This window comes from Sceloporus occidentalis, unplaced genomic scaffold (assembly GCF_023333645.1).
Source record: "Sceloporus occidentalis isolate IW3139 unplaced genomic scaffold, rSceOcc1.0.p SCAF_5, whole genome shotgun sequence".
Classification (NCBI taxonomy): domain Eukaryota; kingdom Metazoa; phylum Chordata; class Lepidosauria; order Squamata; family Phrynosomatidae; genus Sceloporus; species Sceloporus occidentalis.
Window position 1 is genome coordinate 10476757 of NW_028316985.1, and position 14317 is coordinate 10491073.

At 41.3% G+C, this 14317-nt stretch overlaps 1 protein-coding gene across 4 annotated transcripts in view; it reads right to left on the reverse strand.

Moving 5' to 3' along the window:
* USP6NL (USP6 N-terminal like) overlaps positions 1-14317 on the reverse strand; it is a 171036-nt gene that overhangs the window by 138475 nt on the left and 18244 nt on the right. For 3 of the 4 annotated variants that reach the window (XM_089527551.1, XM_089527554.1, XM_089527552.1), the window contains exon 3: positions 2852-2887. The exons of the other annotated variant lie outside the window; for it this stretch is intronic. In XM_089527551.1, the coding sequence (XP_089383677.1) occupies positions 2852-2876 (25 nt within the window). In that variant the 5' untranslated portion in view covers positions 2877-2887. The remainder of the gene's footprint in view (positions 1-2851; positions 2888-14317) is intronic. 4 annotated transcript variants of the gene reach the window in all.

The following is a 14317-nucleotide window of genomic DNA, read 5'->3' on the forward strand; positions in this document are numbered from 1 at the left end:
TCAAACTGAAGCTGTTGTACTCTGGCCATATCACAAGAAGGCAGGACTCACTAGAAAAGCCAATAATGCTAGGAAAGAATGAGGGAAGTAAAAAGAGAGGAAGACCAGACCGCACACTAGATAAATAGACTCAATTAGGGAAGTAACAGGTATGAATTTACAGGACCTAAGCACAGCAGTGGATGACAGAGGGTCTTGGAGATGTCTTATCCACAGGGTCATCATGGGTTGGGGTTGACTCAAAGGCAGTTAACAATACAGTGGTTCTATATGGAGTGAAAGGACAGGCCCAAAGCCATTGGGCCTGAAGGGGAAGAGCCCTCCCCTCCCTTCTTCCAACTGTCATCTTCTGGCCTGGGAGGGAGTGAAAGGACAGACCCAACGCCATCGGGCCCGGCCTCAATTAAGAAAAAGAGCCCTCCCTCCAGTCCATCTGCCTTGGTCCAGGCCTCAGAAGGAGAGAAGAACTGCTGGACCTGATCCCCCCCCCACCATTCCCTTCTCCTTTTGTGTCATGTCTTTTTAGATTGTAAGCCTCAGAGCAGAGAAGTGTCTATTATGCCCTCTGTTGTAAGCCGCCTGGATTCCCAGTGATTGGGCGGCATATAAATAAATCCTATTATTATTATTATTATTATTATTATTATTATTAATAATAATAATAATAATAATAATGGATGGATGGATGGATGGATGGATGGATGGATGGATGGATGAATACAGTGTCCCCTACATATGCTTTACCCCTTCTGTTCAGTGTGTCTCAATCGAGCTTTTCTGATACAGATCGGAATTATAGCAATTTAATTCCTGTGCTTATATTCATCCAGCTTCAAGCCATTTTTTCCAATGCTCAGTTTCAATCCCAAAAGTTGCTAAAAGAGAGTGGATTCAAATGCAGCATCAAAACATGATTTAGTTTCCTGTGAGTAAGTTTTAGGCTAATAGTTTCCCTCCTCCTTTTGAATAGCATGGTTCCTTACTATCCTGTTTTTGCATGTTATGTGTACAAATTATAATTTACAAGTACATATAATAAATAATAATAAAATAATAAAATTTTATTTATATACCGCTTTTCCGAAAAGATCAAAGCGGTTTACATAGAGTTTAAAACCAAATACAAAATACAGCATAAAATAGATAAAACGAAGAGCACTAAAAACAATATACAAATCTAAAAACAATCATTCAATCAATCCATCAATAGAGTGAGGTAGAAAGTCAATGGGATCAGAGTACATGACTTCATTTTCCAGGGGGGAAGGCTTGACAGAAGAGGAAGGTTTTAAGCCTCTTTTTAAATGTTTCCAGGGGGGTGATAAGACGGAGCTCCTCGGGAAGACTATTCCAGATTCGTGGGGCCGCTACTGAGAAGGCCATCTGGGAAGTAATAACATATTTAGAAGGTGGAATTTCCAACAAGTTCTTCCCGGTTGTTCTGAGTGTGCGGGGCAGATTGTATGGGGAGATGTGGTCCCTCAAGTAACTTGGGCCCAAGCCATGTAGGGCTTTATAGGTAATAACCAACATCTTGTATTGCACTCAGAATCGAATGGGCAGCCAGTGCAGATCTTTAAGAATAGGTGTTATACGGTCAAACCTGGATGCACCGGTGACCAATATGGCCACCATATTTTGTACTAACTGAAGCTTCCGGGCTTGGTACAAGGGTTGCCCCATGTAGAGCGCATTACAGAAATCCAAGCGAGAGGTTACCAGAGCATGTACCACCGTTTCAAGGTCCCTTTGACCCAGGTAGGGTCGCAGTTGACGTATCAACCGAAGTTGATAGCAAGCACTTCTGACCATTGCATCTACTTGAGATGTCAATTGCAGGGACAAGTCCAGAAGTACTCCTAAACTGCGAACTTTGTCCTTCAGGGGACGTGTGACCCCATTCAGGACCGGTGGACAAATTTCCTTCCCCGGGCCAGGTGAACCTATCACCAGTACTTCCGTTTTCTCTGGATTCAAACTGAGTTTGTTTTCCCTCATCCAGCCCATTACCGACTCCAGGCAGGCATTCAGAGGAAAGACGCCATCCCTAGTCACTGCATCAGTCGAAGACACAGAGAAACATATTTGGGTGACATCAGCATACTGATAACACCGCGCCCCATGTCTCCGGATGATCTCTCCCAATGGTTTCATGTAGATGTTAAACAAAGTGGGGGACAAAATAGCTCCTTGAGGGATGCCAGATGTAAGTTCCCTCTTATCGGAGCAAGAGTCCCCCAGCTGCACCATCTGGAATCTGCCCAAGAGGTAGGAATGGAACCAATGGAGCGCAGTGCCCCCGATACCTAACTCCCTCAGGTGTTCCAGAAGGATACCATGGTCAATGGTATCGAAAGCCACTGAGATGTCCAATAGCACCAACAAGGTCACACTTCCTCTGTCGATGCCCAGACGGAGATCATTGACTAAGGCGACCATGGCAGTCTCAACTCCGTAACCCGCTCTGAAGCCAGTATGAAATGGGTCCAGATAATCAGTTTCATCCAAGACAGCTTGGAGTTGGAAGGCAACTGCTCTCTCGATCACCTTCCCTAACCACCAAGCTAGCCTTTGCACAAACTGTAAGTCATCTAAAAACCAGAAACCATGACAAATGATAGTTTGCCCATTTTATAGCTTACAAAATCAGGGCTTATAAAATCAGGGAGTGAAGTGATAAGTAAAAGAACAATTAAACATTAGGTATCATTGACATAGCCACAAACTATGTGTTGGCATTATACATGCACAGGAGCAGCAGCTGTGCTTTTTGTTCAACTCTTATTTTATGTTAACATAAGCTGAAACCCATCTCTCCAGTATTAAAACACTGCACTGAACAAGAACATACCTCTGATCAAGTTGAGAATGAACATCTTTCTTTAACCTAAATAGAAGGAAAAAAAGACCCTGAGATTAAGGGGATCTTAAAATAACTCTATCAAACTATTCAAGATACCAATAAATTACTACAATTTTAAGCACCCCTGTGTTTTAGTACCCTGAAGCATAAGTGACCTCAATTCTGATTATTCAGCTGTCATCAGTTAAGATCAAAAATGTTGCCATTAACATAATTAGAATTAGCTGTTCTTTGGGAAAAAGCAGTTTTTATGGATACTACTGCCAGAAGGCAACACATTTGTAGCATAAGACAGAGCCAAAAATCTGCTACTCAAACCCACCACTCAATGGGCATCTGTTTCTAATACTTGCAGGGCTGATTTTATATCTTGAAAGGCATCCCAACAAACCTCTTGTACTCTGTCTCCCCAACATCTGGGAAGTTTTAAAATAATTGTTTATGTTGTCTGAAATTTTGAAACAAGAACTATCAAAGGTCTCATCGGAATACAGCTAGCCTGAAGAAAGCAATCTGTCACCTACTACTGGGAAGATAAGAAAGAACAAATGTACTGTATATTATTTCAAAGAAAAGGAGCTGCAAGAAAAATCATTCTTAAACATGTAAAGATTTTAATTTTTCTAATTTCTAATTTGAAACCAAAGCAGCTCACTAAGAATGGACCAAACCTTCCCATTCTAGAAAGTGAGGTAACTGTAGCTATACAAAATCTACCTTTCCAACACACCATCAAATAAGCTCTTAAATATTTTCATGAAGTCTTTTTCACACAGATGACAGTGCATACACAAGCACATGTAGAAGGCTCAATAGAGTCATTTCCTAACGTCAAATGCATGAAAAGTCCTAATTACAACAGGAGGAGACATAGCTAAATGGTATGATGAAAATATGGAAAATTATGGTGGTGGGTGAGTGGCAGCAGGCTTCCTCCCCAAACTAAATATTCAGAGTAGCTATCGATGGCTTCCTAAATGTCAAACCCCAGTAGAAGACCCTACAAATTACCATGCCACACTTATCATGCTGAGTGTCTTTTTTTTTTCTCTAGCTAGTATTTCCAAAGTGAAACTGGGACAAGATCTACTCCCTACCCTTTAAAAAAAGAGAGGGAAAGGAGGGTACAATGCATATACACATCCTCTTGCTTTGTGGGGTAGCTATGACAGCCAAATCTGCCTTCCTCCTAGCCAAAGCTATCCGCTGCTTTCCTTCAGGCTGGTTTCTGCCCTTAGACAAGGCTACGAAGGCAATTTAAGTGCCTCCTATGCCCAGCCAATTAAGTTGCAATTAATAAAATACTGGCATTGTCTGGCTTGCTACTGTTTTGAAGAGGAAAGTAGTATCAGATAAGCAAGTACTGAGAGATAATAATAATAATAAATAAAATAAAACTTTAATTTATATCCCGCTTTTTGTTTCCACAATCAAAGCGACATACAACCTTTAAAAAATACATTATATACAATTCCCCCTCCCTTAAAAAAGGATTAAACAATTCCATCCATTAAAATTACAGACAATAAAAATCTAAAAACAATAATAAAATAATGGTGGGCAGAGTCTTCGCTTGTATATGACTGTGGGGGGGAGTGTTACATGGCTGGGATCTATTCCGGGAAGGCCTGCCGGAAGAGATTCGTCTTGACAGCTTTCTTGAAGCTCTCAAGGTTGGCAATTTGACGGATCTCATCCGGCAGGCCATTCCATAAAGTGGGAGTGATCACGGAAAAAGTCCTCTGGGAGGTCGCTGTCAATCTCATCTTTGTGGACTGCAACAAATTCCTCCCAGAAGATCATAGGGTACGGGGCGGATTGTATGGAAGGAGGCGATCCCTTAAGTAGGTTGGGCCCAAGCCATGGAGGGCTTTAAAGGTAATGACCAACACCTTGTACTGTGCCCAGAAACGAATAGGCAGCCAGTGGAGTGATTTTAATATAGGTGTAATATGGTCACTCCTAGTTGTTCCTGTAATCAATCTGGCTGCCATATTCTGTACCAGTTGAAGTTTCTGGACTAGGCACAAGGGTAGCCCCATGTAGAGTACATTGCAAAAATCAAGTCTTGAGGTTACCAGTGCATGTACTACAGTTTCTAGGTCACCCCGTTCCAGGAAAGGGCGCAGCTGACATCCGGAGCTGATAACAGGCACCCTTGACCGTTGCATTCACCTGATTTCTCATCTGAAGCGACGAGTCAAGAAGCACCCCTAAGCTGCGAACACAGTCCTTTGAGGGGAGCGTGAACTCCTCTAGGACTGGAGGTTGCGGCTCAATACCTGGTTTGGGGGCCCCTACTGTAAGTACTTCCATTTTGTCTGGATTCAGCTTGAGCTTGTTTTCCCTCATCCAGTCCATTACTGCTGCAAGACATTGATTGAGGGGAGAAATGCCATCTGTCGTCACTGCTGATGAATGAGACATGGAGAAGTATATTTGGGGTGTCATCAGCATACTGATAACACCCCGCTCCATGTCTACAGATGATTTCTCCCAGCGGCTTGATATAGATGTTGAATAACATCAGGGACAGGATGGTGCCCTGAGGGACACCGCAATTAAGCTCTGTTTTTGAAGAGCAACTGTACCTGAGCATCACCCTCTGGAATCTACCTGAGAGGAAGGAACGGAACCACTGCAAAGCAGTGCCTCCAATTCCTAGCTCTCTCAGGCATTCCAAGAGGATGTTGTGGTCTATTGTGTCAAATGCCGCTGAGAGGTCTAATAGCACCAACAGAGAGACGGCTAATCTACTCTATTTCTTCTGCCCAGGAAGGCTGTAACAGTGTACCAAGTCAGTGATTATCCAGTCAAGTGATATTGTTATGCTCACCCTATTTCTCTGAGCGATCTGGAGGCCAACATCTGTTGCTCCTCCTCCAACATCCAGAGAAAAAGAGGCAGCAACCAAGAATGCTGTTACCTTACAAAGGGACAAATACTCAACACTATGTTTTACAAGAGGGGTATGCAACCTGTGGCACTCTGATTACAAAAGCCCTCTACAAATTATTCATTCAGAGCTTCACAAGAGCAATTCATTCATATACTGCCTCACAGTATGGTGCAGTCACCCTCATTGTAGGTTTATAAACAGAGGCTGGATGGCCAACTGTCAGGAATGCTTTAATTCTCCTGCATGGCACAAGGTTGGACTGGATATCCCTTGTGGTCTCTTCCAGCTCTAGGATTCTATGATTCCTCCCCCAGCAGCAGCCTAATAAGTAAGGTGGGAAGACTAGAGAATGGAATAGAAGGGTCCATCCAGCCCTTCCAACAGATTACTTCTGAAGGAATTTGACCCTGGGGGGGGGGGGGTTCTCTTTTGGCAAGCCTCCTTTGAACCAATCTTGCCAAAAAAAAAATCGCACGACAGAGTTGCCTTAGGGCCACCATAAGTCAGGAATGACTTGAAGGCACACAACAACAACAACAACAACAACAACAACAACAACTTTAGGCAAGCCACAGTGTTAGACCTATTCAGAGAGATCTAGAAGTAAACCCATAATAATCTAGCAGCATACAAAATTCGGCAAATATGCCTCAGTTGCAAAATTAATGCAGTGCAAATAAATCCATGCAAGTGATCAAACAGGACTAGTGGAGAAAACTTTGGAGAAAAATAAATGGAGAAAAAAATAAAAGCACCAGTAAGTTTACCATAGGCAATCAAACCAAGATGAGTTGGTGGACAATGCTTTCCGGAAACAAATCTCAGAAATTTCCAAGAAGTAAGAATTAGTAGTCATGTGAGACTTCAGTTTTCCTGATATCTTCTGGGAGACTAGTTCTGCTAAATATAGGCTCCCCAAAAAATTCCTGATGTGCCTTGCAGATAATTTCCTCTTTCAAAAGCTGGAGGAAGGAACAAGGGGGTCAGCAATTCAGACCTGATCTTAACCAATAAGGAAGAGTTGGGTTACTGGAATCAAAGACACTGGTATTTTAAGAGCAGTAACCATGTAATGCTAGAATTCATGACTGTTCAAAGATAGCTCTATTATGCTGGTACTTCTTCACTAATGCGAAGATGGCTTTATACCAATGGGTTTAACTCTACATTTAGAATGAGGTTAATATATCATGTGGACAAATGTTTCCTGGAAGACTCAATCTATCCTCTAAGACTTAAGTTATCCAATCAAAACAGACTTAATTTAGTTCGATATGGCTGAAGCAGTGCTTCCAAACAGAGAACAATCACAGTTAACTATCTGAAGCCATGCATAAGAAATGACTGACATAGGCCACTCAAGAAACACAAACCACTGAAACTTATTTGAAAGAGAGATATAACCATAAAGTTAGAACAGGCATGGTGACTGTATGGTCCTCTAAATATAACTGCAGCTCCCATCAGCCATAATAGCCAGCACAGCCAATACACTCGTCCCCCGGGTTACGAAATTAATTCGTTCCGGCGCCATTTTCGTAACCCGGAAGTCTTTCGTTAGCCGAATCCCCATAGGCGCTAATGGGGAAAAGCCGCGTTTTGGTGCGAAATAGCGCCGAAAAGCACCAAAACTTTTTTCGCAAGCCGGGGAAACCTTCGTAACCCGGAAATAATTAATTAATGATTTTTTTTTCGTAACCCGAAAAATTCGTAACGCGGCGCGTTCGTATCCCGGGGGACGAGTGTACTGAGGAAACACATGAAGTGCTATTCAACAACATCTGGATGTTCCCACCTCTGCCTTAGGAGCTCTTCAGATGAAACCCATAAACAACAGCTTGCCCTATCCATGCCCAATAACCAGTCCTCGCTTTTGAATAAGGACTATTGACCACTCAAATAGAGTTTTTGTTGAAACCAAACTACCAGACATTGCTTTCTGCTTAGGCAAAGCAGTGACAAACTGCTGTCCGGGGCACCCGATATCAATTTATGACATTTCAAATAACTGGAATATTGTGGGGTTCTTTTAGGATCAAGAGCTAATGTGGTGGCTAAGTAATTGAGACATCAACCAGAGTAACACCAGATGAAAATTAACATCTTCTCGTATCTTCTCAGGAGCACTTGCAGGAGGAGGGGGAGCACAGGATTTACACATGTACAAATTAATGTTTCATTTATTTAGTTTATTTTTATGTATTTTAAGTCATGTATATACTTTATATGACAACACTCTCTGAGGGCAACTAATAATGCAAATAGTTTACAAGGGACATTTTGATCACTCAAAAAAACCCCCAATATGAATGCTACATCTATTTATTTCAAGATACAATGCAATCCTATATTAGATCCAGAGCCAATGTAGTGTAGTATCTACACAATGCAGTGGGACCTTGGTATCTGCCAGGGTTTGGTTCCAGGACCAATCTCCCACCCTCATGGATACCAAAATCCATGAATGCTCAACTCATTAAATATAATGGTGTAGTAAAATGGAGTCACTTATACAAAATGGCAAAATCAAGGTTTGCTTTTGGAATTTTTGGAATTTACAGTGGGCCCTTGCAAAATGCACTTATGCTTGAGCCCCATTATATCCAATGGGGCTCATGCACACCCCACAGCCACGCGCGCCATTTGTGAGCCCCATTAGATATAATGGGGCTTGTGCTCACTGTGCAGCTATGCACGTGCACCGCACATTCTCCCATTTTCCAGGTGGCTTCAGCATAAGCTGAAAGTCGCCTATAACAAGCCCACGTATGGCACAGGCTCACTGTTTACCTTTTTTGAATATTTTCAATCAGTGGATAGTTGAATCCATGATAAGGAATCTGTGGATAACCAAGGTTCGACTGTACTCATCTATTTGGGAGTAACTTAGGAGAGATAATGTGATACAGTGGTTTCAGTTTTGGAACAAGGCTCTAGGAGGCTAGAGTTCCAATCCCTGCTTAGCCGTGGAAGCCCAGTCAGTGATCCTGGACAATTCATCCTATCAGCCTAAGAGGAATAGCAATATAGCAATAGCAAGTACATTTCTATGCCACTTATCAGTGAATTAACACTCCCTAAGTGGTTTACAATGTGTAAGCCAATTGGAAAACCTCTTCTGAATAGATCTTGCCAAGAAAACGGTAGGATAGAGTCATCATACATTTGAATTGACTTGAAGGCACATAATAACAAAAATTATAATGAACCTGTGTGACACAGTTGTAAACAAACCTGCTTAGCAATGAAAAGTGCATGCTGCACCAAGACATACTAGTGAAGTAAGGGAAGAGGAGACCCTCCACACAATAATTTCAAGGATGGCAAATCACTATTAAATGCCCCATGCTGACACTGAAAAGAAAGTAGTTCTGTCAGAAGTAAATGAATCAGTTAAACTTTGTGGTTTCTTTTCACCTCAATCCAATTCAATGAGACAGCACAGAGAGCAGTTTGCTGCTTCCCCTATATATCAACCTTCTTCAATTTTCTTCTAGGAAAAAAAGACATGAATGATACAAAATTACTCACTTTCACATCATGCAGAAATGTGAAGGTAACCAAACAATTCTAACTGTCAGAGTTTGTTAGCAAGATCAAAGACTCTCCAGCATGCAAATGTCGGTGGTGATATTTAATTCAAGACACAATGGGATGCAGGCACTACAAGGCGGACACTGGCCCTTATTTAACCACTGGAAATAACACAGATTCATTAGGAGCACAGAGCAAACAGACAGCAGTAATAAATTCTGCCTACTAAAGTGCACGTTTTGTTTTATCCAATAAAACCTAGTGCATTAAGAGACATATTGTCCAAAGCCTTCTCTATAAATACATTGTCCGCTAAGCTCTTGGTAGATGATAGAAGTTTCTCTTTCAACAGTAATTCAAATGCTACCACTAACTTTGCAAGACCATAATAAAAGAAATGGGACTGAGGAAAATGGGCGAAAGTTACGGGTTTTATCTAACCTAAAAAGAACAGATGGATGGTTACAATGAATGGTCTGGGGAGCAGGGGAATCACAGATGCTGTAGCATCTGATTAGTTTATCAGGATGGGAAACTACAAGGAAACCCATGTGAAAGCAGGATACATACATATTTTAAAAAGCTGAAAGAAATAAAACCATAAAAACTGAAAGAGTGATATACATAATTGATAACCAGAGTACAGCATCCAGAATGACACACAGAGAGACTTCAAACATTATAATGTATGCAGAGAGGGCAAGCTTTCTAAAAGTCATTATTTCATTTCTAACCCTTAAAGTGTGAAATGAAGAACCAAGAGATGACTCTTGACTTCTCTCTGTTTCTTGCCTAGCAACAATATAACTTAAATAATATCAGTGTTCGATTCCCAGCTCAGCCATGAAATCCACTCAGTACCTTGGAAAAGTCACACTTTCTCAGCCTCAGGAGAAGGCAATGGCAAACCTCCTCTGAACAAATCTTGCTCAAAAAAACCCGCTTAAAGTTGTCATAAATTGGAAATGACTTGAAGACACACAACAACAAAGTATATCCCATCCTGTTTGCAAGATATGCAAACAGACCACTGCAAAAAGAAGAATTAGGTTTTAAAACAAACAAATATGGTTAGAAATACAACAGACCACAACAGGAAGAGGAATTAATTTAAAAATAAAGAGATGCAGTTAAAAACTAAATTTAGTGTCAAGAATACCAAATTCTGTAGCGTGAACAGATTTTTCAGGATACTGTGTATTTTCTTGCTTCACGCCATGCATTCTGTTTATCTGGCAAATTTTAAGCAAGTAAAGTCACTAGATAGTTTTACAGCAAAGCAACAAAATATATATATGTGCCCATACGCCTTGATCTTTCCAATGTTCAAGTCATTCTTTGTGGACCACTACAATCCCTAGGTAGCAGCTTTATAGATGCTTGATTAGAGCGCTGCAGAAGAATATGGCGTAGACTGGGGGAAAATAGGAAAAAAGACACAATATCTCCAGCTACCACTTCTGAGATTCCGGAAGAAAACTCCCTTGCAGGAAACAAGGAGTATGCTTGTGAGAGATTTAACAGGCTCGCAAAGGGGCTACTGAAATATCAGACCAAAGTGACTGCATTCAACAGACTCCCCATCTGGGGGATTCAAGTGCACATTTAAACAGAGGTGCTGTGTTAGAGAGAGCTATATTACAAGCACAAGCAAGAAATCCAAGAGAAGCACTAAGCATTCCCTCATGTTACTTACTGATCCATTACAAGTCATTTACTTATTCATTATAAACATTTCAAACAGCCAATATATAAGTCAGTATCATTTCTCGTCCACAATATGATTTCTGCTATTATTACTGCTATGCTAGAAACCTAAGATTTTTACAAGGAGCTAATAACACTATCCTATTTCATCCTACAAAGTGAGTTCGGACAAACATTCTCTCTCACTCCAAATTCCATGCAACAGTTTTATAGCTGTGTAAATAGGCACCAGCATGGCATAGCGGTTTGAGCGTAGGACTACGACTTTGACCATTGAGCGTAGGACTAGGACTAGATCAGGGTTCAATTCCCACCACAGCCATGGAAACCCACTTGGTGACCTTGAGTGTGTCACATCCTCTCAGCCCCAGAAAGCCTGTTATAGGTCCGCCTTAGGGTTACCATAAATCAGAAATGACTTGAAGGCACACATCAACAACCACAACAAATATGAGTATGGGCTGCATTGGTCCAAACCCAACACTTGATCAGATTCAACATTCATTTTAAAAAGGCAGGAGAAGGAACAGACAATCTCACCATTCTGAATATCTCTAAATCCCTTTTAGGCAAATAGAGTTGCTGCATTACTTTTGTAGCTTTTAAGATAAAGAGTCTGATAGGTTTGCAATTGGCTGGTATGTGAAGATTCATATATATACTATTGAATCAGAGCTCCATAATACAGAAATATTTGCAAACAACAAAAGTACAGATAGCAGCTTAGCCTGCTTCAGCAAAAAAAGATAATTTTAAAACAGCCTCCACAGACAATAATAGAATCCTGGTATAATTATTTGGTAACATAGGACCAGTCTGTCAAGGGTTAATAGCTGACAAGAAATGTTTAGATGTATGGTGGCCATGAGCGATTAGCAGCCAGCATCAGTTGCAGCTGTGTGGCATAGCAACACAGAGTGTGCAAGGTCATTCTAATGCCAGCGTGCAGGAGGCCTGTAAGATAAACATGTGTCTGCTTAGATAGGGGGACAGTTTTCTGGGTGGCACAGGAAACAGTTAACAGCCATGAATGGAAGAGGCTGGGTTTTAGGACCGCATGGCATTTGGTCTATATAAACTCAGAAGCTTCTGGGAGTGGGTTGTTGGATTTGTGAGAAGGAGTTGGATGTTAGTTCTGTATTGGATAGCAAAGTCACATTGGATAATTGGTTTGCACTTGTAAATAAAGATAAGCACTTTCGGGAGCTCCGCTTGTCTGTCATTTATCATCAGAAGCCTGGTGAGAGCTGGACAGCTCCTGACGACCTGCGTTCCATCATTCCGGAAGACAACCATCCGCTGCTACCTTTGCTGCTGAGGGCTGAGAACACGCTTCCAGGATTCGTCAGATTGCTCTGCTATATCCTGACACAGTCCTCCAAGAATTTCCATGTGTTCTACTGATCAATCTGACTGTTTTTGATCAGAAAGGACATAAACTTAGAAACACTGAAAAGCCACAGAAGAGATTTATCTAAAACATCAATTACCTTGGCTGAAAATAGCTATAAGGCATTTCACATGGCCTTCTGAAAAAGGAAAAAGAGATAAGCATTTGAGATTGAAAATAACTCCAGCCATGTACTACTGCACACAGGCATAGGAAATGTCCTATCCAATCTGCACAACTCATATCTTTCCCTTCCCACAAGACTGGTGTTCTACATAGCTGAAGCTACCAGATAGGAAACTATTAATCTCTATCAAGCTCCAGATTCACATCCAAGATACCTAAATGAATGTTATAAATTTCCTAGGGAGAGATTCATTCAAATTTGAATTTTCTCTCTACTGTATGGTCAGCAAACGGGGAAATATCGTACCAGCCGCTGGAATAATGGAGACTGTCCAATGGGCAAAAATGAATGTACCTATATTATAGCTATTCAGCTAAGATTTTTTTGCCTTTTTTAGATCAAGGACTATAATTAGGAGGTTTGACATTTAGAGAGGACAAAGTTCCAAAAACACAATTACTGAAACATTGGTACAGTACCCACTTCATTTTTAAAGGCCACTTCCCATGTTCTTGCTCTTGATCTTTTAATAGCTTTTTTAAGGAGACAAATCTTATGTCTAGCATGGTGCTCTTTTGCACAAGCAAGTAAATAATACGGAAGCCCACAGTTAGCTGCAGCTTCTTGTTAAGGCCAAGCAAGCTGATAGGGAGTCTAAAAGTCAGGATTCAGAACACAAAATGAAACCATGGCTTCAAAAATTGGCTTGTTTGAAAATCACTTATGTAGCCCCTTAGTTCAAATTTAACAGGATGTTATGTCAGCATCCTGGCTTGTTTCCTTCCTCATGCAAAGCAGAAGCAAAGAAGTGCATGTGGGACAATCCAGTCAATGGAAAACCAACTGCACAACCTAAGCCAATGAGAACCAAATCAATTTAGAAACACGGGGCCCAAAAAGACAAGCCAAAATACAGTTGCTTTGAGTCACTTTGGAGGTATGCTGTTTAAATGAGGTATGCATCCTAAGAGGCCGGAAGCCGCACAAAGCCACGCTCCAGTCCTAAGGGCTGGAGCACAGATTTGGCGCAGCTTCTGGCCTCTTAAGATGTGTCATTTAAACAGCATACCTCCAAAGTGACCCAAAACAGCTTTATTTTGTCCTTTCTGTTTGAGCCCACAGTTATCAATAAAGGTTTGAAGAAAAAAGACCAACTCTGCCTGTCAATGAAAAGTTAACAAAAAAGATGCCAGGTAGTTCTCCCTGCAGAAACTGTTCTGCAGTTGATGCATAGCCACTTCCCAATCCCATCTCCCTCCGACAGCTAGGTTCTAACTGCAATGAAGATGTCAGTTAATACTAGGCCACAGAAAAGCTAGTAGTCTCCCAGGCATATAGGTACCTAGACATTTAGGGTTCTCAAAGTTAAAACTAGCACTCTTGAGTTGTGTCCTAACCAAACTTGGAAAAAGTAGATATACGAAGGGTTAGTTAAACAGAAATAACTGTGATTGAGTTAGAATCATAGAATCATAGTTGGAAGAGACCACAAGGGCCATCCAGTCCAAACCCCTGCCATACAGGAACTCTCAGTCAAAACACCCCCAACAGATGGCCATCCAGTCTCTGTTTAAAGACCTCTAAGGAAGGAGACTCCGAGGGAGTGTGTTCCACTGTCGAACAGCTCTTACTTTCAGGAAGTTCCTCCTAATGTTGAGGTGGAATCTCTTTTCCTGGAGTTTGCATCCATTACTCCAGGTCCTACTCTCTGGAGCAGCAGAAAACAAGTCAGATCCCTCCTCAATATGACATCCCTTCAGGTATTTAAACAGGGCTATCATATCACCTCTTAACATT